The sequence below is a fragment of the Physeter macrocephalus genome, chromosome 19 (assembly GCF_002837175.3).
Source record: "Physeter macrocephalus isolate SW-GA chromosome 19, ASM283717v5, whole genome shotgun sequence".
In the NCBI taxonomy this organism is placed as follows: Eukaryota; Metazoa; Chordata; class Mammalia; order Artiodactyla; family Physeteridae; genus Physeter; species Physeter macrocephalus.
In genome coordinates, this window is record NC_041232.1 from 19161083 (window position 1) to 19185298 (window position 24216).

General features: G+C 52.2%; 1 protein-coding gene across 3 annotated transcripts in view; it reads right to left on the minus strand.

Annotated features, from left to right (window-relative positions):
- Window positions 1–353: 353 nt before the first annotated feature.
- The window catches only part of VPS37B (VPS37B subunit of ESCRT-I), a 29141-nt gene continuing 5278 nt past the window's right edge, over window positions 354–24216 (minus strand). For 2 of the 3 annotated variants that reach the window (XM_028480694.2, XM_028480695.2), the window contains exons 2-5: window positions 7784–7955; window positions 5854–5936; window positions 1836–1988; window positions 354–962 (exon numbers count right to left, since the gene is read on the minus strand). In XM_028480694.2, the coding sequence (XP_028336495.1) occupies window positions 354–962; window positions 1836–1988; window positions 5854–5936; window positions 7784–7955 (1017 nt within the window). Of the gene's footprint in view, window positions 963–1835; window positions 1989–4280; window positions 5239–5853; window positions 5937–7783; window positions 7956–24216 lie in introns of those variants that run through there. The other variant, XM_024120532.3, reaches the window with a different exon arrangement.

The window sequence follows — 24216 nt, forward strand, 5'->3', positions numbered from 1 at the left end:
GGCTCACCGGAGCAGTTCTTCCCGGACGAGAGCCTAGTTACCTGCAACGGGAACTTCTCAGAGCGGCCAGGACCCAGCAGGCCTGAGCCACAGCTCTTCAGGAAATACACGGAGCATTTCTAATATTCTGAGTTAGATCTTTTGTGAGTTTGTGTGCAACACACCAGAAAGCAGGGCCATTGGAGGGGGTGTTTGTTTGGGCCGGGCCTCCCCTGCCCCTGGGACTCGCGGTCTGAGGTTAGAGGTGACTGACTAGAACACAGTCTGTGCTGGCTGTTGGGGACATGGGGAAGACATCACCTGTTTGTGGCCTTCTTGGGACCTGGTGCGGCTTCAGGCAAAGCAGGATGCTCTTAAGTGGGCTGGGGGTATCGCCCCTTTCTCCTTGGGCCTCGCTCTAGGGCGTCAGTGACCGTGAGCGCTGAGGACAAGGAGACCCTTGCCTGGGAAGGGGGGCAGGCCCGGGGCTGCCATCCTCCTGGAGCCTGTTCCTGCTGGAACCTGCGGTGACGCTCCTGCTTCCTGTTTTTCTTTCCCCTGGTCTGGCTGCCCCTGCCCTGGAAGCCCCGCTCTGGCCCCTCCCCCTTCCCAGCCGCCTCATTCCTCCCTTTGCCTCCCCATCCCTGGGAGGTTTCCAGCCCTCCCGCAGGCCTCTCCAGCTCAGCCAGAAAAAGCCCAGAAACTAGGATCAGGATGCGCCTCGGGCAGGGGGCTGCCCTCAGGGAGGGATGAACGCGCTCTCCTCGAGCCCCCCACCTCCTCCTGGGAAGAGGCAGGCCTGGCTGGAAGGAAGAAACCTCGGTCTGGAGAGGAGCACACGAAGCCAGCTCGATTTGCTTTGCGTGTAGTATTTCCTCGTGGTCAAGTGTCAGACTGGCAATAAACCGCACCTTGACTGTTGTCACCGTCCCCCCCACAGTGGGGGGCTGCGCCTGGTTGTTGATTTCTCCAGGGCCAGTACGCTGGGGAGGGGAGGGACCCCCTTAGTTTCTGCAGGAAACAGTGGAACACGGGAGCCACAGAAAACCTTGCCACTTCCGGTTCTGCCAAGAAGTGTCCGGCTCGTTTCCCCGGGAGGTTTGTGACTCTAGGACGCTTATTTGGCGAGTCTCAGGGCTTTTCTCTGAGAGGCCTCTGTTCCCAGCCAGAGGCCCCCTCGGGTCTTGCTCCCCCTCCCCCAGCGCTGTTGGAAGCTCCGCCTCTTTCAGGAAGGGAGGGGTGAGGCCGATTCCTCAGTTACAAATCTTAGCTGCAGAATTTCACCTGAATTTCACGTCTGAGCTTGGTGGTGACCCTGAGCCCTGGGCTGGACTTGACTGCAGTGGCCAAACCAGCCTTTACACTGGAGAACTTACCAGGCGTCTAGGTTCCTGAGAGCGCAGCTGGCTGTGCCCGCACCCACGTTCCCTGGAAGCACCCCGTGGCCGGCTGCCCTCAGCAACCGCGCCCCTCCCCCAAGATCACCAGCATTTGTGGATCCAAAGGACGGCGCAGGTCAGGGGAGGAAAAGGGCACCTCGTGTGGCTCCTGCCGTGTGGCAAGCACGCCACTCCCCCTGCCTCGGTTTCCCGGAGGATGAAGTGGGGCTGTGAGGGGGCGGGTGTGGTCAGGTGAGATAGATAGGGCTTTGAAAACCAGCCTCCGTGAACTGGAAGGGCAGTGAGAGGGAGCGGAGTCTGGCCCTTGTTTGCAAGGAAAACAGCTTCGGCAAACAGACTAAAGCAGATGGTTCTCTCACCAAATCCAAACCAGTGAAGGCCGGCGTGAGCCGACTGCACCTGGGTCCTCAGCGAGCACACGTTGCAGTGGAGCCCCGCGGCGCGCGCAGCACCTACCAGTCCGGCTGAGGTCAGGCACCGGTCCTCCCTGGATGTCCCGTGAGCAGAGCGGCCCCGAGGAGGGAGAAGAGAATCACGCGTGACTCTGTCCAGCCCAGCGCCCCCAGCGGGGGTGGACTGCAGATTTGGCTGTAAGCTTCCCAGCAGCCACTGGGAAAAGACAGAACTGTCAGACACATTCTCATAAACAAAAGCAAGATGATTTCTCAGGAAACGCTCCCCTCTTACAGGAAAGCCGTAGCAGTGTCTCCTAGACACCCTCCCGGCACCGTGACACGAAGGCGATGGCATCCGTTTAGAGGACACGGCGATAGGGAAGCTTTCACGGGGCGGCTTGGTGCTTGTGCTCCACAAACACCCCGAGGAGAGTCCCTCCCAGGGACACGAAGGCGCCCAGGGGCAGTGAGGTCCCTCCCCCCAGCCGCCAGCAGCGCCTGACTCAGCCCCGCGTCCCCTTTAAACACCTGTGGGCCAGTCTCGAGAGCAGAACGCCAGCCACAGGATTGTATCATTTACTTGAAATCAGCAGAGAATGTTCTAAGTAGTTTCCATCAGCCGTGCAGCTGGCTTGTGGACAGAAGCCGGCGGGGGGGGGGGACTGAGCCCAGGGGGCACCCCGAGTCCCCTGCTGAGGCGCTGGCGGGCGGCTAAGACCCCAAAGACACCCCGACACAGGAGAGCGCGCTTCCTTCCCGTCTCTTTGGGCGCACGTGAGATTCTCGGATCAAGAACAACCCTGCCGTTAGGGCCACAGGGACCCTGGGCCAGGCGGCCACTTCAGCCACCTCAGTGGCCTTTAGTTGTTGTAACTTCAAGAGCCACGCCAGTCAGCCTCGCGGGTGGAACGCCGATTGCTGATACTCTAGAACCAAACACGTCATGAGGGTCCCCAGGCAAAGAAAGGACAGGGTCGTTATTAACAATTCTCTGTTTATTAAAAAGGGTCTTAACAGCTTTACAAGCACAGCTCAGATGTGGCCCTGGAGACGGCAAGGCCAGCCTGGCGGCCCCTCCCCCACATCAACGCCGAGCTCACGTTTGGCTGTGCCCCTTGCAGGGGGCAGAGGTACGGGCTGGGTGGCACCCCTCTCGAGATACACAGACGTTAACAGGCCCACCTGACTGGCGGGGCAGTAAATCGTCCTATACAGCTGTTCTCTTTAAAAACAATTACGATACAGCAGAGTTCAAGTCCAGGAGTAGAAATGTACAGTAACTGAGGACAAAGGTTGGCGGCCTCGCCCAGGGCCTGCCGGGACAGACCCCGTTTGAGCTCTGCCTGGATTCTGTCACCTGGGCAGCAGCCAGCTGGGGAGTCACAGGCCAGAGTCAGGAGTTCCACAACTGAGCGCACGGGCCTTTTCTGGTCAACAGACGGGGCGGCAACACTACCCCCAGCCCCGCCTGGGCCCTGGGAATCCGGCACACGTGGCACGTGCGGATGAGAACCCAGGGGGCAGGCAGAGCCCGGGGTGTTGCCAGAGCATCGGAGCTTGTTGGTACCTCCCTATCGCTGAGGGGCAGGCTTTCTCCAGGCCGAGCTGAGATGCTGCTGGCATCCCTCTGTCACACCCCTGCCCCAAGGCCCAGCCAGAGGCAGAGAATATTGGCTAAGGGTATTCTGGTTCAAGGTGGGTGGGCTTTTCTTCCACCTGCAACACGACAAGGAACACAGACAAGCCCCTCCCGGAACGCAGAGCCGCTGGGGCGGCAGCAGCTGGTGACGCCGCCCCAGCGCCTGGCCGGCCACTCCTGGCACCAGGTAAGCTAAGGCACAGCACAGGCCCCCGCAGGGGCGACCGTGCACTGCTCACGAGAGGAAACTGCGTTCACTTCATCTGCATTCTCAACCTGCTCAGAACAGTATGTGCATTTTTCATAAAGTTTCCCTGAATGGTCTTGTGAGTGTCAAAAAAGTTTTCTTTCCCAATATAAAACAGGAAAATCACACACACAGTAAAAATATTGGAGGAGTATTTCTTCATAGAGAGCCTCGGGCTGGCTCGAGGCGGAGGCAGAGGAGGCGGAGCTGGGGCCGTCATTGGCTGTGCAAAGTCCAGCTCCCGGCCACCTCCTCGTGTGGCTGCAACTCGCCCGGCCTCTGGACGTGGCAGTGGGCCGAGTGCAAACTCTGAGGGTGGCTTTGAAGCATCCAGGTTCGGGGGAGGGAGGGACTGTGAGGGCTGCCCGCCCCACACAGGTTCAGTAAGCACCTTCCGGGCTGGCCCACCCGACTGACCCCCACCAGGGGCTGCGGTGGGCTGGGACACACAGAACTGTCTCGAAAATAAAGCAGAAATGATGAACCATGCTTATTAAATAAAGCTGCAACGGGAGGACCACGATGCTACGTGGGAACGGAGGCGGGGGAGCGGGGCGTGGCGGGGGCGCTTTTCCCCAGACTCACGAATTCAACACCACCAGACTGAGGAATCAGACTGACCCCCACCAGGGGCTGCGGTGGGCGGTGGGCTGGGACACACAGAACTGTCTCGAAAATAAAGCAGAAATGATGAACCATGCTTATTAAATAAAGCTGCAACGGGAGGACCACGATGCTACGTGGGAACGGAGGCGGGGGAGCGGGGCGTGGCGGGGGCGCTTTTCCCCAGACTCACGAATTCAACACCACCAGACTGAGGAATCATACCGAGAAGACAAACCAGCGCGACCACGGGGGTGCCCGGCTGAGGCCCAGCGCACAGCCGCCTAGGTGTCCACAACCAGTGTTCTACGCCTGCTTACCACTGACCTACGGCCCTACAACCAGATGGACGCCCTGGCCCGAGCACCAGAGCCCCTGGCCGAGCAGCCGGGGCTCACGGCCTCCACCTGCGTGCGTGGACCCGGCCAGCAGGCGCCGGCGACGGGGTCTCCCGGGGAGGACGAGGGCCGCTCACTGGAGGATGAAGCCTGGCTGGTGCGGAGGCAGCCGGGGCGGGGGTCTCTGGGGCAGCGCCGGCGGGTAGGGTGGCAACACAAACTGCTGCAGGGAGAAGCCCTGCTGTGCGGGGAGGCCCCCGCGCGGGGGCAGCGGTGGGCACTGCGCCACTGGGTGCGGGGGGCCCTGTCCTGAGCCCAGGGCGGCGGCGAACGGCGTGGCTAAGCGTCCTGCGGGCACCGGGGGCGGCGGGGGAGGGATGCGCCGGGGCACGGCGGAGGGGGGCCCGCTGGCCTCCGGGGAGGGGTAGGGCAGGAGGGCAGCGGCCGCCGGCTCGGGCACCCTGAGGGGCAGCGGGGCCGGCGGCGGGGCCTGCGGAAGTCTCTGCCCCTTCAGCACCATCTCCTGGAGCTTCTCAATTTTAACCCTTCGCATGTGGGCCAGTTTCCGCTTGCTCTGATAGACATCGATGAAGGAGTCCAGGGGAAGCTCTCCATCGAGAAACTTCTCTGCCATGTTCTGAAGGAGCAGGAGAAACCCGGTTTACGGGGCAGCTCAGCATGAGGGAAGGAAGCGCCCTTCGCCACCCAGGGCACCGGGAGAGGCAGGGCCAGCTTCCCCCAACACCATCCCTTCCCTGTCCCCTCGCTGCAGGCCCGGCTGGCGCCCCGCCGGGCCGAGCGGGCGGGAAGAGAGGTGCTGCTCCCACCTGCCGGACAGGCGGCGGGCCCCGGGCAGAGCCCCCGGCCGAGACCAGCGTTTCCGTCCCTCCCCTGGCTGCACCCTGCTCGCGCCCACGAGGGCCGCCCCGCCCGACGGGCCTAGTCCGGCGAGGCCGCAACCGCACAACTTTGGACCCTGACTCATTTCCTTATGGCTCAGCTGGCCGTGCCCGTAGGCTCTACCCGGCCAGCTGACGCAGACACACGGGAACTCGGCCAGTGGCACCCACGGGACGGGCGCCGATTCGCAGCGTAGCGTGCCCGCTCACCTGAGGACCAGACCGCCCCCGCTGCCCCCTGGCCCCCAGGCTGGCGCTCTCCCCAGCCCACGCGCAGCCGGCACGCCTGGCCCTGGGGGCACCGGGCCCAGGTGACCGCCCTGGGGCGTCGCCGCTGGGCCGGCTGGATTTACCTCGGTGTCCTCCTCGATCTTGGCCCCTTCCGCCTGCAGAAGTGCTAACAGGGTCTCCAAGGAAGCGCTGCTGGACTGTTTATCTGGAAGAAGCAGGAGGCACGATAGGGTGAGAGGCACCGGCACACCCTCAGAAACCGCCATGACCCCCGGCCCCTCAGGACGACACGCTCCCCCAGTCTCCTCCCCACTTCCCTTTCGAAGGACGAGTGTACGTTCGCGGGATAGGCGACAGGAGAGTCACACCTACCGAGCTGACTTTCCAGGAAGCTGACAGGAAAGGCCGTAAGGGCAGCCAGCGTCACCTGCCTGCCTCACAACACAGGGGCGATTACTGAACGTGTGACCTAACCTTGCAACCTAACCCTGCAACCACCCCATAATTTATTTCCTTTGGAGTTCTGAGTGATAATTTACATAAATACAGAAAGTATACCCATCCTAAGCGTGCCACCTGCATTTTTACATATACAAACCCGACCACCATGACCCAGACTAGGAGGCAGAGTGTTCGCAAAGGCTCCCCAGGCCCACTCCGGGGTGCTGACCTCCGCTACCCAAGAGTTCTGCCTGGTTCTGAACTTCACACAAGGGCAGTCGCACAGTATGCGCTCTGTGCCGGCCTCTTTCGCTCGATCGCGCGTCTCTGAGACCAGCGTGCTGCTGCACGAATCGGCGGTTCATTTCTTTCAGCGCTTTGTGGCACTGAAAGCTGTGGAAGTGTCACAACTTACCCATCATTCTGTAGATGGACACTTAGACTGTTTCCAAATTTGGCTCTCACAAGGCAAGCTTATAACGAACATTCTCGTGTGCATCTTTTGATAGACATGAGTGAACGTTCGCTCCTAGTGGGGAGACACCCAGGAGTGGAACTGCTGAACCACAGAGCATGCCTACTTTTCACGGCAGCCGGCGCTAACAGACAGCTTCTCCAATCCTCATCCCGCGCAGCCACGGAAGGACCGCGCATCGCCACCAGCACTGGCGGTGCCAGTCTTTGCACCTTTACTCATTCTGGTTGGGCGTGTTACAGTGCATTTCTACTGCAGTTACACAGACATAGGGCTCATGGTATCGGACGTCACTGTACACTTCATTGAAGGGGGTGGTTTTTTTAACCTTCTCTCTCCCTTTTTTTTTTTTTGGGCTGTGCCCCTTGGCTTGTGGGATCTTAGTTCTCTGATCAGGGATTGAACCCAGGGCCACGGCAGTGAAAGCACTGAGTCCTAAACCACTGGACCACCAGGGAACTCCCCCTTTAACCTTCTCTTAATCTCAGTGTCCTTGAAAGCTACCCCCAATGCACTCAGGCTTCAACGATAGTCAATGCCTGCGTCACTTCATAATGGCTGCAAAGTAGTGTGACATTAAAATAAAGTATTCCAGTGATGAGTATTTTTCAACATTAACTGTGAGGGCCTAACTTCAAGGATAAAACATTAGCTGTATATCATAATTCAGAAAATTGCCTTTTTTTCTATACTGTTTGGAAAAGGTAGAGTCTTGTTTAAAAAGTAGTCAAGTATGGGGCTTCCCCGGTGGCGCAGTGGTTGAGAGTCCGCCTGCCGATGCCGGGGACGCGGGTTCGTGCCCCGGTCCGGGAGGATCCCACGTGCCGCGGAGCGGCTGGGCCCGTGAGCCGTGGCCGCTGAGCCTGCGCGTCCGGAGCCTGTGCTCCGCAACGGGAGAGGCCACGACAGTGAGAGGCCCGCGTACCGCAAAAAAAAAAAAAAAAAAAAAAAGTAGTCGTCTCTTTTTCTACATTACTCACACAATCCTATATATAAACTATTTTTTCACAGCAGTAATGACTGTCTTAATCTGAAATTGTTCCATAATAACATTCCTTTCCTGGTTAGTGCAACAGCTTGAAAATGCACCCTTCCCTCAGCTCTGTATTCTTGGAAGATCACCCTAAAAGAGTTACCTAATTTGGTCTTTTTTATCTGATAGGCTTCAAAGAGCACCTGGAGTTCCTGGTATTTTTGGGTCAAACGTGCTTTCAGAGAGTCCAGCTGGGGCTGGTAGAGAAGGTTTCCTTCTGCCAGGCTCCGGTTGCTGGCCAGCGTCATTTCTTTGTTAAGCTGAACATTCTGCGTCTGCAAAGACCATACAGGGTGATGAGAAGCAGCGTGTGAGCGCCGAGCCCCAGCCCCGGGGCCACCACAGCGGCTTCCGTTTGGCTGGGCAGCTGCCCCCATCCCGACGCCAGCCCCGATTTCTAGTTTGGACGCTGCTCCCGTTCTTAAAGGGCGAGACCACGTCCTCTCCTTCAGGCCTGCAGGACGGGCTTTGTCCCAGGACCTGCTGAAGCTCTCGCCCCAGGAGCTGCGCTGTGACCGGAATCCCTTACCACTGCCATTGTGCTCCCAGCAGCGAACGGCTCTAAAGATTTAGAGCTAGAGTTTTCCAAAACGAGTTGCTGCTGTTGCAGAGAAGTGAAAGAATCACTTTTTATCAGAGGAGGGCCAGTTGGCGTCGTGTCAATTCAGGCTTAGTCATCAGCCTTTGAGATCAAACACGAAAGCCCGAGACCCCGGGAAGGAATCCGCTCAGGGGCCCTGTTCTACTCTGTCCCTACGCCCGACACCGGCTCTTCACGTCTGAGCAGAGGCTTGAGTCTCCCCAGCTCCTGACCGCTGGTCCATCAGCACCGCTGACCCGAAGCTGGGGGCGGGGATTTATCTGCCCGACAGGGGTCCTGCGCTTCCGGGGGGGGGGCAGGTCACGTGTGGGTGGGGAAGCCCGCCTGGACCTCAGGGGTGAGAGGGGTTAATGCGAGGTCTGAGAAAAGGTGAGGAAGTCCTAATGAAACGGAACCAGAAGGACACTGAATAAAAAAGCAAAAATACCAACGTGTCCTACTTCTAGTTCAGTCCCCTTTCCGCTTGCTGGTGAAGGGCTCCTCCACGGCCCGCAGCCACCTCGCTTTCTGGACTTGAAGTCTTATTTGCCCCTGTTTCTCTCCGAAGCTCTCCGTCAGCCCCACACCAGCCATCCTGTCCTCCCCTCGATATTTTCTACACCCCACCCCACCCAGGCTATTTTCGCTACTTCCTTCCTCTTCCTCATCTGACTGTAGATTCCTGGGCTTGCTGCCTCCGCTTCAACCCCTCCCCCTCCAGCCATACCCTTTGGCGCTAGTGCACAATTCCCAGCGCGCGCGCACACACTCACACGTGTGAGAACAAAGAGCGAGCCTTGGATGCAGGTCTCTAGCAGGAGGCCCTGACCACCGACTGGGGGGCTCCTCTCCTCAGCAGACACATAATTTGCATCTCTCGCAGGGACCACAAGGCAGGGCCCTCAAGATTAGGCTCAGGGTAAATAGAATTTAAGCTAAAATAGACAATTAAGCCTCTAGCTCAATACTATAAAACTAGTACAGTGGAAATACTCTCCTCTCTTGCTGCTGCTTTCAGCCAGCAAGGACTACGAGGGCTGGAAAGACCTGGTTTGACCGGGTTCCTGGTCCTGCAGACTTTGGAGGGGTCCTGGGGGGCTCCCAGCACCACCCCAACCCCTACCCACAGCAGCTCGGCCTCCAGGCACATTGCATCCAGAGGTCCTGCAGAAGAGTCTTTCCTTCGATTAAGCCATTTAAAAGAACAAACCAACCAACCATTGTACAGCCACCCTGGAAAACAGCTCGGCAATTTCTTTTAAAACAGGTAACTACCATACCATCCAGAAATTGTACACTTGGGCATTTATTCCAGAGAAATGAAAATTTATGTTCACACAAAAACCTGTACGTGAATGTTCAGAACGGCCTTCTCTGTAATCAAAAACTTGAAGCCACCCAGGTGTCCTTCAGCAGGTGAAGGGCTAAATGCAGTACTACACCCACACCATGAGCAGAACACAGACCTAAGAAAGAATGAGCTGCTAAGACACGTGCAGCGTGGACGAAGATCCAGGGGACAAGGCTAAGCGAAAGAAACAAACCCGCCCAGAGGGTCACAGACTCTGAGATTCTGTGTATACAAACATTCCTGAAAGGACAAAACTACAGAAATGGAGATGGATTCGTGGCTCGGGGGAGGGAAGCGACTGAGAGGCAACGGGAAGGCTCCTCGTGGCCGCGGTGCCCTGCTCTGACCACATCTGTGTCAAAATTCTGGCGTGGGAGTGGACTAGAATTTTGCAAGATGTCGTCAGCGGGGGAACCCGGGTGAAGGTCACACAGGATCTCTGTGTTATTTCTTACAGCTGCATGTGAATCTACAATTATCTCAAAATTTAAACTCGAATTATAAAGAAATAAAACAGACTGTTGATGAGATCTTTTGCTCCCACTGGTCTCATCTGATGGACGGGAAGGGGCAGGTATTCAAGGCCACCGTCAGGACCCACTGCCCCGTGCACGCCATCATTCTGACTCAATCAGTTCTGTGTTCAATAAACACTTACCGAGCAACTGTTATTTGTCAGGCCCTGTGAGGCCCAGAGAATTGAGAGGAACAGGCACCCTCCTAGTCTCAAACTGAGAATCAGCGAAAATGGAACCGAACTCGTCAGGCCCTGATCTCTGAGCCCTGGGGTGACCTGGCCCTCACTCGGCCCGTCCCGGCAGTTCTGAGAACCAGCCAAGCTCTCCCGGGGCAGGCCCCCGGCTCCACCTCACTGCCCGGCCCCAGCTGAGCGCCTTGTCCGCAGAGGCCTCCCTGGCCGTCCTCGCTAAGCCAGCGGCCGCCCTCTTGTCACAGCACCTGTTTCCTTCCTGCCACCAACGGCAACCAGTGAGCACTACGTCTGTGCACCCGCTCACTGTTACCCCTTCGGGTATCCTGTCATCTGCGCTGTGCCAAACAGCCAGCACACAGCAGCCACTCAGCAAGGATCTGCTGAATCACTCAGAGAGACCCTCTCATCCCCTAAAAAGCCAGTCACTTGAGGCTAGATCTGGCAAACTAGGTGGGTAACAAAATGCAGAGTCAAAAAGAAAAAAGCCATGAGCTGTGCTTGTCAAGCAACAAATGCCCCAAATCCTTTATGCAACAGACGGGCTCCCATAATAGAGGAACCCTTGGGGACGGCGGTGGAGGGTCTCACTCATCCTGGATCTAAGTGCCATCCGATCAGGAGTTTCCCCAAGTCTTCAGTGCAGGCAGACCACAAGCACAGGGCTCCCGAGGGGCCACTGGAAAGGCGTCGCGTGAGGGAAGTGCGCCGTCCTAGCACCACCAAGGGCCAGCCTACCGCGGGGGTCCTCAGCATCAGCTGACCTACCTGAAGGCAAGGGGGCGCTGGCAAGTCCCCCAGGCCCAGACCAGCCCCAGAGGAGCAATTCTCTAGGAGGGGACCCAGGCCTACAGAGTGTCTTCCAAGCCCCCAGGTGATCCTTACCTCACAGTTCCACCCTAAAATGTATCTACGAATAAAGCTTGTTCTCCTGGGGTCCAAGTCAGGTCAGAATCACTTCTCCTACAACATGTCATGCACAGACTGCAGAGGCAAAATACAATTCCAACCGATGGAGACGACCGTTATGCTGGCTGTACCCTTTCTCTCCCCGGGTACTCAGATGTTTTTACACGACTATCAGGAAATTCTCAGTGGCCACCCAGGGCACGCCCGCACCCTCTCCAGGTGGACAGTGGTGGCGGGAGCGGTGGCCAGGGCGTAGGCTGAAGTGGGGAAAAGCCTCTTTCTTAAGCCTCTGATAAAGCTCTTCCAGCACAAGCATCGGCGCCCAAACACGCCTTTGATGCTGCATTAGAGAAAGACCTTCCTCCCCAACATTCCTTTTCATCATCCCAGTTGAGGAAAACTGGGAGGAAGCAGCCAGCCTTGTTCTATCGTTTGCAAAGGACTCGGGGGGACCATGCACACCACACTCAGCAAGGCTTAATCAAGTGGCAGCCGCCCTGGGTGATGCGCGGTCTGACTCTCCACCCCGTCCTACTGATCCGAGGACCCGCGCGAGGCGGCCTCGTGCGGAGCCATACACCCCGAAACCGAAAACTGGGTCCCAGCCTCTTGATGGTGTCTCATGATTCTTTTTCTTAACCATAGAGAAATCTTTCCAAGAAATAAACTCTCTGTGGTAATGAAACATTTTTATAAATGTACTCAGTTTCACTTCAGTTTCCTTTTCTGTTCAAAATCAAAGAAAACAGATGTGTGATGGCAGCATTTACAGTAAGACCCACTTACACAGTGATATCTGCCCGTCTGTCCATCCGTGAGCAGGGCTGTCTGAAAGGACGGTCACCCAAAGCTAACAGCGACCTCTCAATAGTGTGACTTTTTGTTTTTACTTTCCTCTTTCTACTTGTGTATAGTGTTTGAATCATTTATAATAAGCATGTATAAATTTATAGAAAGTAATTATGTTTTAATTAAAAAAAAACCTGTTAGGTATTAGTAGAACCAGAAGGGCAGAGGCTCTAGGGAGATAAGCTGCCTTTGTTTAAAACAAACAAAAAAACCAAGGTCTTTTACATATACTTGTCCAGGCAGAGTGGAGATATCGTTCTCTCCTGGGAGGCTTATATCACTATATGACATTCTCACAGAATGTACATTCTACCTCAAATGCACAGGTCATTATTTATTTGGGTTGGGGGAGTGTGGTAGAAAATAAAGTTGGTGAGGAGGAAAACAGACATAAACTCCCCTCTGCATGACACATGCAGTAGTTACAATCGAGAGGCACTCGGGGCCAGGATGGGGGCCTGCCTGCACCCCACTGTCCAGAGCTGGGTCAAGGTTTGGGTCTGCAGTGGATGTTTTCCAAACCAGATGCTTCCACAATGTGAAGTTCTGATTTAAGCTGGCCTGTCTGCCCCTTCAACTATAATTATAACTGTGCCTTTCTATAAACACTACAATGAGCAAACCTGCCTAGGTTTCCAAGATAAATCTTTTATGGAAAGATACCCAGAGTAGTCCCTTATTCCCCCTTTACACTATAATATAATCCTTATCATAACAAAGTAAATGACATTATTGAATTATGTGAGCAAATTTCAACAAAATAGATGGAAATTCTTGATCGTATTAAAGTCCTTTAAATGCTCAAAGCCCAGTAAGGACACAGAATCTAGGCTGGGGAACTAAGATCAAAACAGGTTTGGGGGACGTCCCTGGCAGTCCAGTGGTTAAGACTCTGCACTTCCACGGCAGGGGGCACAGGTTCGATCCCAGCTCGGGGAACTAGATCCCCGCATGCCACGAGGTGCAGCCCGAAAACAAAAAACAAAACAAACACACCAACCACAGGTTTGCCCTCTCACCTACTGCCATGCTCGGAGGCCTAGTATTTGTACAAAGTCAAGGATCCCATTTTATTTAACAAGTAAACATTCCGTCTGGTAGAGAAAACACTCCTCGCCAACAACTTTGCTCGCGCTGCCCCGGCCTGTAACGCCCCTCCTCAAAGCCCTGCCCTGGCTGTGGCTCTGGGCCTTTTTCGGCTCCCAGAGCCGCACGAAAAGCTACACACACTCTCGCTCCCTGATCGCCGGGTGCTCTCTGAGGCCCAACTCCCGCGCCGCTCGATCCGTCCCTGTTAAGTGTCTGGCTTGAAGCGGAACTGCACCAGCCCTGAGGGGTCTACACCCACCATCTCCTTGTAAAGAACACCTTTACTAAAGGCCCCTCGACTCCCCCAAGCTGAGCGCCCCCGGTCGTGCCAGAGACCCAACTGATATAACTGAACTGCCTTTCCTTCAGCACACCACTAGCGACATCTGAGCTCTTTTTTGTGGCCTCACAGAGCACACCCCGGTTTTACTCTGTATTGTAGTTCACGGTGCTTGTCCGTTCATCTGTTTATTCATTCATCCAAAAAAGGATTTTTCTGAGGCACTGTCAGGCGCTGACCCTGGGCAGGGCCGGCGACGGACACAGGGGTGAACGAGGCAGGCCGGACCCTGCCCTCGCGGAGCGCCCCTCGACTGGAGACAAATTAAACAAAGTCACGCCAACAGCTATCACTGTGTCACCATGGCGTGTTAACTCTCCTGCGAGCGACGGCTGCTTGTAGCGGGCTGAATGGTGGCTCCCCAAAAGAAATGTCCACATTCTAGTCCCTGGGACCTGGGAATGTGACCTTACCTGGGGAAAGACTCCTCGCAGATGTAATTAAGTTAAAGAAGACAAAGATCATCCTAGATTACCTGGGTCGTCCTAAATCCCACGGCAAGTGGATTTATACAAGACACACAGAGGAGAACACATAGAGAGGAGCAGGCCATGTGAAGACAGAGGCGGGGGACGGAGTGATGCGGCCACAGCCACGGAGGCCGGCAGCACCAGAAGCTGCAAGAGGCAAGGAGCGGATTCTCTCCTAGAGTCTCTGGAGGGAGCACGGACACCCCTGATTTAGGACTTCTGGTCTCCCGGATTGTGAGAGAATAACTTTGTCTTGTTTTAAGCCACCAAGTTGTGTAATGCGTTACGGCACCCAGAGGACTAACCCAGGGCTGGAACCTTCCATCTCTCCTTGAGGTGCACTCTCCATCCCGCTCTGTGCCCCAGGGGCCAGCTGGCTGAACCACATCCACGGCTCAGGCCCCCTGCCCTCTGGTTCTAGCTGGATCAGCGAAGGGGACTGAGGAGGGGACGAGAGTGAAATGAGGAGGGGGTTCTCTGGGTCCCCTCCCTCTGGGGTCGCTGTAGGTGACCAAACCCCCCACCCCAATCAAAAGCAGCCCCCTCTCTCGCTCTCCACACCCAGCTCCATCCCTCACACCCGTGGCCCGTCCTGCACCAGCCCCGGGGGAGTCTACACCCACCTTCCCCAAGCTGAGTGCCCTGTCTCGACAAAGGCCCGACTGACAGAACTGGAATGGCTTTCCCCATGAAATACAACGATGTCTGAGCTCACGCTCACCCTTCTGATGAGAACATCAGGCCCCTTAAGAGGAAAACTGAGCCCTGTTCACTCCCCGATACCCAGAACCCAGCACAGTACCCAGGCCAACACATGCCTACTGCTAAACATGTGTTCAACTCAATCTGGAGGACTCCACTACCTGTCGGTTGTTAAAACCTTGCTAAGCTGTTTTGAAGATTAGCTTCTTTGAATGTTCATAATAAATTTTTAAACAGTAACAACATAGATTAATGCTCGTTATTACAACCAACCAGGTGAAACTATCTGCACCCCTACTTCACCACAGGAGTGATCACAGTTTGGAAGCAAAGCATAAAGGGAAAAAATTAAGGGCTTCCCTGGTGGCGCAGTGGTTGAGAGTCCGCCTGCCAATGCAGGGGACACAGGTTCGTGCCCCGGTCCGGGAGGATCCCACATGCCGCGGAGTGGCTGGGCCCGTGAGCCGTGGCCGCTGGGCCTGCGCGTCCGGAGCCTGTGCTCCGCAACGGGAGAGGCCACAACAGTGAGAGGCCCGCGTACCGCAAAAAAAAAAAAAAAAAAATTAAGATCATGACCGTGATTGCTCTAAAGCGAAACTACCCATTACTGCGTAGACATCAGACATGCAGCACATATGTGGAGATCATTAGAGGCGGGTCAGCGTCACACAATCCCTTCTCTTGAGATGAAACTCAGCCCTCTTGGAAAGCCTACGAGAATGTGGGAGTAATGTTTATGACTGTGATGGCCTGGAAGCCACAATACTTTACACACCTTTTTTTTTTTTTTTTAAGTCACTCATGAACTCCAGTACCTAGACTATGTATGGCTCATAACAGCCACCGCAACATGCTCCAACACAGCGGCCTGCGCTTTTCATTCATTCGTTCAAGAAATACTTAAGAAGCCCCATTACATGCCAGGCTCTGGGGGGACAACAACCAGAACAGTCTGTCCTCCCGAGCGCGCGGCTCCGCCGTCAAGACCGCCACGGGGATGGGCGGTGTTCGGCTCACAGGGCCTAACTCCAGAGGGCGCCAGTCACCCTGTACCGCAGCCTGCAGCCCTGACTGCGTTTGCTCTGCAAAGAAAAGGCTCAGGGGAGAACAGACACATGTACACGTACGGCTGAGTCGCTCTGCTGTACACCTGAAACTATCAACATTGTTAATCGGCTACACTCCAATATAAAATAAAAAGTTTAAAAAAGAAAGGTTCAGGGGAGAAAAAGGGGAAAAAAAAATCAAACAGATGCGAACTTAAAGATTTAAGTAAGACAAGTTACTGGTGGTGACGTGACAGCTTCACTCTCGCCAGCACCTGACACAGTTCAACAGTATCTGTGAACATTTGTTGAGCTCTCACCGTGTGCTTGGCGCTGTGCCACCGTCCCTTCACGCATTATACCTCCTTAATCCTCTCGGCGAGGGTGAGACAGATCTGTCCCCATTTTACTCAGGAAAAAGGAAACGCAATCTTAGGGAGGTTTAAGAGATCACCAAAGTCACGAGTGCCAGGAAGTACCTCCAGAGGTATGACATTAAGAGTTAGGGTATTTTGTCTCCAGGCGTGTTTTCTACAGGATTACACCACGACTTATACCACAGAATCGACCCTACTACACAAAATCCAGGCTACCACCACTTCTCTATTTTCAAGTTCCACTAATCACCTAAATTTCATTTCTATTTATGCCTCTCCTTTACCCTTTTATTAGGATATTTCAAACACAAAGCAAAAGCAGAGGTAAGTGTAACGAATCCCTGTGCGCCCTTCTCCCAGATTCCGTGATTAGCGACGTTTGCCAGTCTTGTTTCTTCTGTACTCCCCACTTTTAAGGGGGGAAGCATTTTAAAGCAAATCTCGGCATAATAGCGTTTCACCCGTAAAAACTTTAATATGTATCTTTAATGGGCAAGAACTTCACAACTCTAACTACAATGCTGTAACTACACTTACTAAAATTTCTTTCATTTCATCTTTTGTATGTATTGGCTTGAATTCCTCTATGAGCATTCTGCCTCATCTGTTTGAGTATCGGAAATAATTTATACAGGAAAAGCAGGATGAAGGTTTGATTTCACCGCCCCTCCGCTTTTAAAGCCAACTTTTAGAAGACTGAGTTAGTGCTCAAGCAACCTCCAAAAACGACCAATAAGCTTTTCTTGGAGGAATCGTTATTAAGTAACAGATTTTTAATCAGCGGCAGTCGTTAATCTTTCTGATGCTCAAGCTGTCCGTGGCCAGTGGGAGACACTTCGAGCTGGCTCTTAGGCTGACATACCCCAGAGGTTTGACAGCTGCCCTGCTCTCTGGTAAAGCAGATGTCCCAGACCAATCTGTACATTTGCTGCCCCCAACTCAGGTGGGTCCTTCTCAAAGAAACACTGGTTCCTTTTGGTGGGAAATTCATTTTGATTTTGGTATTTTCCTCTCCAAATAAAATAGAAAGTTATATGTAATACAAAGATACAGAATGAAAGAAATCTTAGCCTTTTACTTTCCACTAGAAAAGTTCAGGTTGCATTCAGACTTTAAACACAGCAGGCTTATGGATTAGGTGATAAAAAGGTTGGCACGCATTCAGCCAGGTTAACCTCGTTTCCTTTTATTGTGCTACACTTGATCTAGTTCACCAATTAATTTTATGGTAGATTTCACCAAAGTCACATGCAATTTGAGTCTGGGCTTTAATACTAAAGGTTAGGTTATCAGAAAACCCAAATTCATCTTCCATTCAGTGAAAAGACCTTCCCAGTGATGCACTCATTTCACCAGAGTCTTCCATTTGAAGGCAGGCTTTCAGGTGGAGCCTGTAATCCAAGCCTATAATATCCAAGAGGTGACCTGTAAACACAACCCAATGTGGCTTGATTCAATCCAAATGTTCCCTGAGTTTCTATGAAAAAACTTAACAGTTGCTGAGTTGGACTGTTTAACATGTTAAAAAAATTAAGGATATGAAAATACAAAAAATCCAGTGAGAGAACTGTAGAACATTATGAAACTGTTCTAAAATACAACCATCTCGTGGGCTGCGTGAAACCATCTCCAAGGCTACAGCCTACTCGGGAAAGGAAATTTGCCAGCTGCTTATCAAATGTTCCACCGAAACAACCACTCAACAGAACATATTAGATTAATAAAGGCTGCTACTTCTGATCGCAGATATCAAAATCCTTCTTGTTGAGAGAAACTTGCTGTCCTCAGAAAGGAGCAGACAATGGACGTAGACTCGACCAATCCCTTCCATATGGAGCTGACTAGCATCTTAAAAATTAGTATGTTATTCACTGTAAGTGCAACTGACCACAGGAAATGCAAAAAGCTAGGCTTGAAAATAAACGGACTAGCCCCAGGGAAGAAGTGGTCTCAGCTACACAGGATTTGATTGTTTTCTACTTCTGGCAGGCACAACATACCAGGGTGTTCCGTTGTTTTTTTGTTTTTTCCTTTTTTTTTTTTCCCTAGAAGACGTATTTCCTAATATTCGGGGGGTGGGTGGAGAGAAAAAAACCCAAGATCTCCCCCACTTCCTGGACTTGCGTGGCTAGTGGTGTCGATAATAAATGTTACTTTCCTAGTATCACTGGCCTTGTAATCCCTGGGGACTCCGGGTGGACGAAGAAAGGGATGAGGAGCAGAGGCAGGATGGCCCCAAGTGAACACAGTGTTACTGGCCTCAGTCCCTCATCTCCTAAGAGCAACGGGCTTGTCACGCTACAGAATCAGAACCTCACAGCAGGTGAGCCAGGAAAACACAGAGAAGCCCTCACTTCACGTAATCAGAACCAGTCAGCTGCTGGTTAACTGAGCAGTTTGGTTAAAGCAGTAACTCACTAAACACACAGAATTTTAAAGATCTATCCATTTTTTTCATTTAAGGCAAAGGTCCTTGCTTAGAGAAAGGGTCCACTGGCTCGATTTCCAGAAGTTCTTTGCCTAGACCACACCCTCTCATGGGGGGAACCTGAAGACACTGGACCAGCAAGATGAGAGCAGAATCCTTCTGGAATACTAGCAAGCTTTTTTTTTTTTCTAGTGAATCACCTTATAGTAACTCTTTCCAAAGCACTCAGCTTAGTTTTTCACTCTCTCTTTTCACGCAGGGTTCCTCGGTTGCCATAGTACTTAATGAAATCATAAAATTACTGTAACAAAATCAGAATGAGGGACTTCCCTGGTGGCGCAGTGGTTAAGAATCCGCCTGCCAATGCAGGAGACATGGGTTCAAGCCCCGGTCCGGGAAGATCCCACATGCCGCGGAGCACCTAAGCCCGTGCACCACAACTACTGAGCCTGCGCTCTAGAGCCCGCGAGCCGCAACTACTGAAGCCCGCGCACCCAGAGCCCGTGCTCCGCAACAAGAGAAGCCACTGCAATGAGAAGCCCGCGCACCACAACGAAGAGTAGCCCCCAGGCGCTGCAACTAGAGAAAGCCCGCGCACAGCAACGAAGACCCAACACAGCCAAAAATAAATAAATAAATAAAAATAAATCTCAAAAATAAAAAAAAAAAAATCAGAATGAACATGTCTGAGAGAAAACACACTTGACTCTCAGGAATCACGCAACTGTGGTGTGGGAGCAGAAATGCCCGGGCATCTAATCATGATGGGGGGCAGGGGGGAGAGCATCAATCATTATATTTGATGAAGGGCATGGAGAATGCCAATTACTGGAACACTTTAGTTAAGTAGAGGGAGGTCAATTAATAGCTTCCACAGTAATTAAAAAATCCAGATCCCTCCCCCCCTCCCCAAAAGAAAGCAGCCTACAGAAGACAGAATTTCTAAACTTTGCTTTTCTTATTAGTAGTTTCTTGCCAAGACAACCAACCAACGCGTTCTCTTGTTTAGTAAGAGCTTTGGGGTTTTCCCCTCTTCACCACAAACTACAAGAAAAGCATGTATGAGAATTTTCTGGGATAGTCTTTACACAGGTGCAGATAAGAAAATGCCTATCCAGGTAGATCCCAGATGTATATTAAGACTACATCTTTTGACAATTTTGCTTTTACATTTAAAATACATCATGACGTGAACTTTCCAACACCTGACTCAAGAATTCAGTTTAATAGATAAAAGTTTACTCTCACATGACTGAAATTATTCATCTTCTATTCAGTATAAGAAAATGCTATTCTAATAACGAGATTTTTTTTTTTTAGTCTGTGGGTAGAGAAAGGGATTAGTTAAAGGAGAATGAGTTACTCTAAATTATTCTACTTAAATTTCACAACAAAAAAACTGCAATTATAAGTGATGTAGGGAATAAGATGTTCTAACTAAAAGTATTGCCTAGATACTTAAGACTGACTCATTTTCAAAAAAATTAAGTGTTGATATTTTAACAGATTTATGTTCAAAGATGTTAACCACCATACAATTTATGAAAGCAAAAAAAACCCAGTACCTAAATACCCAGTAATAAAGGACTAGTCACATAAATTGTGGCATACCCACATGATAAAATATCATAAGCCACGAAAAATCATGTCATGTAAGGATCTTCTGACAAAAAATAAGAAAATGCCCAGAGCATAAATTCAGATAAAAAACAAGTCAAAAACTCTACATGCAGAATGATCCTAGTGGTAGAAAACACATAAAGAAAATGTATAAAATGTTTAACAGTGTTTATCTGAGCGGTGGTATTACATGTGATTATATTTTTCTACTTTATAGTTCTGTATTTTTAAATTTTTCTATAATAAACATGTTAAAAATGTCATTTTTTAAAGGTTTGATCAATTGGGATCAGAAATCTTAAATCTACTTCCTTGCTTTATTTTTTCAAAATTAATTAATTAAGTTATTTTTGGCTGCACTGAGTCTTCGTTGCTGCGCACAGGCTTTCTCTAGTTGCCGTGCCTGGGCTTCTTATTGCTGTGGCTTCTCTTGTTGCGGAGCATAGGCTCTAGGTGCGCAGGCTTCAGTAGTTGTGGCGCACGGGCTTAGTTGCTCCGTGGCATGTGGGATCTTCCCAGACCAGGGCTCAAACCCATGTCCCCTGCACTGGCAGGCGGATTCTTAACCACTGCACCACCAGGGAAGTCTCCTTCCTTGCCTCCTTAAACAGAGTACATGAAAGCACAAAGGACAACCTTTGATGAGACAGAATCATCAATATCAAGTAACTACAGGGGGCCTATGATAAACCAATACCCCTGGGTCATGGAAGCAGACGGATACATTTATGTCCTTAAATAAGCATCTGCCCAAGTGTGCCCCAGGGAACCTAGCCCCACCAGACTGCGATCTGCCATGGAGTAAGTGTGGGAAATACTACCACACACACTAGCTGTAAGAACCAAACCAAACAAAGCAAAGCAAAACAAAACCCCTCTAATTTCAGCAGATTCCCCAGATTTCTGGACCACAGAGCCCTCTTTCTGTAATTGCCATCAACAATCCAGAATTAGGGAAGCACTACCCCAAACCAAACAGCCTCAACCACTTCATTCTCAGCCGGCACAGCTTCATTTACTGGCATTTATCATGGTCACACACTGTGTTCCAGTTTACAAACATTATCTTACTTAATCCTCCAAAGTCTCATAAGGACGGTATTTTAATTCTTCCCTTTTAAAGATGAGGAAACCAATTATTTAGAAAGGTTAACCCGTGTCTGAAGTCTAACAACCCCAAAATCCTATGCTTAACAGCTGATCTTACATTTTTTGTGCAGCTTATTTCTGGATGGTGTAATTGGCTCTACTAGTTTTTCCCTACACCCTTTAAAAAATCTGCCACTGACAGATTAGCCATAGGACCAAGTGTGTTGTTATCTGAATTGTGTGCAAAGCAAGACTCAGCAGGCTGTGCAATGGGACTGGTGTAAGCCTCCAAGTCAAAGAGTCTGGCTGCCTGAGAACCTTTTTCCTCAATCCTCTTTCAGCCTTCTAACTGATCTCCCCGCTTTCTGGTCTTACCCCCTCAAATCCATCCTCTCCTGGCTGCCTGAGTCATCTACATAAATCGCCAAGTATGACCACACCACTCCCTGGTTTAAAATCTCCAGTGGCTCCCTCTGACTGGAGAGCGAAGCCCAAGCTTTCTCAGGAAACACGGGGCTGTCTGGTTTCTGCCCGCCTCTCCAGCCTCGTTCCCCCCACGCCCTGCCTCGGCCCCTCCAGCAAGGCCTGCAGTATTCCTGTGCACACAGTATCTGCTTCTTTCCTCTGCGCCTCTGTTCAGGCAGCCCAGCCCCATGCCTGGAAGCCCTTCTCCCTCATTACCTGGTTAACTCACCCTTCCAATCAGAGCTCATGAGTCATCTCCTCCAGGAAACACTCCCAAGGATCTCCCTGAGCCCTGCAAAGGTTCACCAGGTCTCCCTCCCACTAGGGCACGTCCTCACCCCTACTGTTTCACCCATACATTGAAACTGGCTTTCGCATACCTGCGAGATCCTAAAAGATGAAAACTCCATGGCTGAGCAGTTTCACACCCCGCGCCCCACACGCAAGGTGCTCCATAAAGGTTGAGTAAATGAATAAACTTACCCTACCTCAGCCGTGCTCACATTAAGGCGAGCGCTGTCTGACGGCAGCAAGCACCAACCAGCACTTACTGTTCCTCTGCCAACCTCAGCCCTGGGCTATGGGTATGCATATAACCTCAAGGTGCCATTAGCTAACCTTGGAGATAATGTTTCTTTCAAATCAAGTCTCTTATTAACTGCGACACTGCTTGTAATATAACAACTATTCAAACATCTGCGCTTCACACGCACCCCTTGGTACGATGAACAACGTTGCTCACAATTCCATGAGGAATGCGTTGAAAAGCTTTCCCCTGACATACTGCAAGGTAACCTACTGGCCACAAAACTACATCTACTGCTCTACTTTCACTCTTCCCTATGAAGTAACTCTACAAAGAACTTTCCTCTGTCTTTGTACCACTGGCTAAGATGGTTTTCCTGAATAATGATGGGATGCGAAAACCCCACACAGCTGAGGAAGGAAATAAACCAGCTGGAGCTCTTGCCCCGGCAGGCTCGGAGCCTCAGCGGTCACGTCTGTGAGCAGCGGCCGACGCACAGCTCGCTGGAGACAACCCTGCACGGCTACCTGGCGCGCGCCCCACAGCAACACTGCGCTACAAATACTGTGATAAAAGCCAAACCTACAATGAGGCTGGCTTAGCTCAAGAGCACCTCGATTCTGCACGTGACAATGAGGTTCAACCAGTGCAGCCTGTTTCCGGGTTCCCCCGGACAATCTGTAAGGCACAGGTGCGGCAACAGGGTGTCAACTTGTCTGTAAAGTCGAGTCATCGGACCCGTGTCCTTCCATGGCACCTCCTTCCTTCTCCCAACCCAATTCTTCCTAATGGCCTTTCAAACTTTTATATTCTCCTTGACTTCAACAAGCACTTGGATGAAGTCAGCCCCCACATTTGTATCTCTAAGCAAACCATCCCCGAGCTCCAGAACTGCACTCTCAGCTGCCTGCCAGACGATGTCACGGAACCGCCCTGCCTGTCCCCCACACCCAGGCTACCACGGTCTCAAGGACCCCTTCTTCCCTCCTCCAGCCTCGCTCTGGGCCACCCTCTCACTTCCACTCAAAGCCCAGCTACCTCCACTTACTCAGCAGCACTAACCGGGCACATCCTGTGCGCCAGGCATGTGCTAGGTGCCAAGGACACAAAGATAAACGTGATAAAATGGAACCCCCAGGCCAGTTGGGGACACAGGGAAGCAAGGGACTTACAAAATGTGTCTCAAGTTCCACCGAGGAGGCATACCAAGAGGCTAAGGGACCGTGTGTCTGGGACTAGGGAGGGGAGCATTTGGAAGGCAAAGCTGATGGGGTCCCTCGGCGGGCAGGGGAGGGGGAGGGACAGCTCCACAAGGGCACCATGTGTGAAGGGCTCCAACCAGCTGGTCTGCATCTCCCCTCCCAGAGCTCGAGCTCAAACCCTAACCTCTTCTCACCTGCCCTTCCGTTTCCGCCTGACCTGGTCTTCGGGAACCTCCGCATGCCAATCCAGCCCACGCCCTGCCGCCAAAATATTCTTCCTAAAGCGCTCTTCTGACCCCACTGCTGCTTGCTGCAAAGAGACTTGGAAACGCAGCGCGACCGAGGGCACCGCCACTGAGCTCTCGCGGGCTCTCCGCCTCACCAGCCTTATTTCCTACCACTTCCCTTCACACAAGCAAATCTGACCTGGTAACGTGGGCCCCCACTTTTGTCAAAATACTACTCGGAGAAATAAATACCTAATTCAAGACGGTGGCTCCCTGGGGGGTGGGGAATCGCGTTCCGGATGGAGCACAGAGGGCTCTTCTCTGGCTTGGTCGTGTTTTCTTCCAAAGCCGCTTGCAGGTACAGATGTTTCTTGTATCACTCTACACCCTCATATAGGAATGGCTGTATTTGATCATTTATTTCTTAAATCTTACTTGCCTATCAAAGTCCACCTCTTGCAGTAGGAACCTAATCTAGCCAGAAAGCCTCTCATCTGACCTTCAATGTCATTTACAATTCACACGTGGCCTTTTTCTTATTCTCTCTCTCTCTAAAA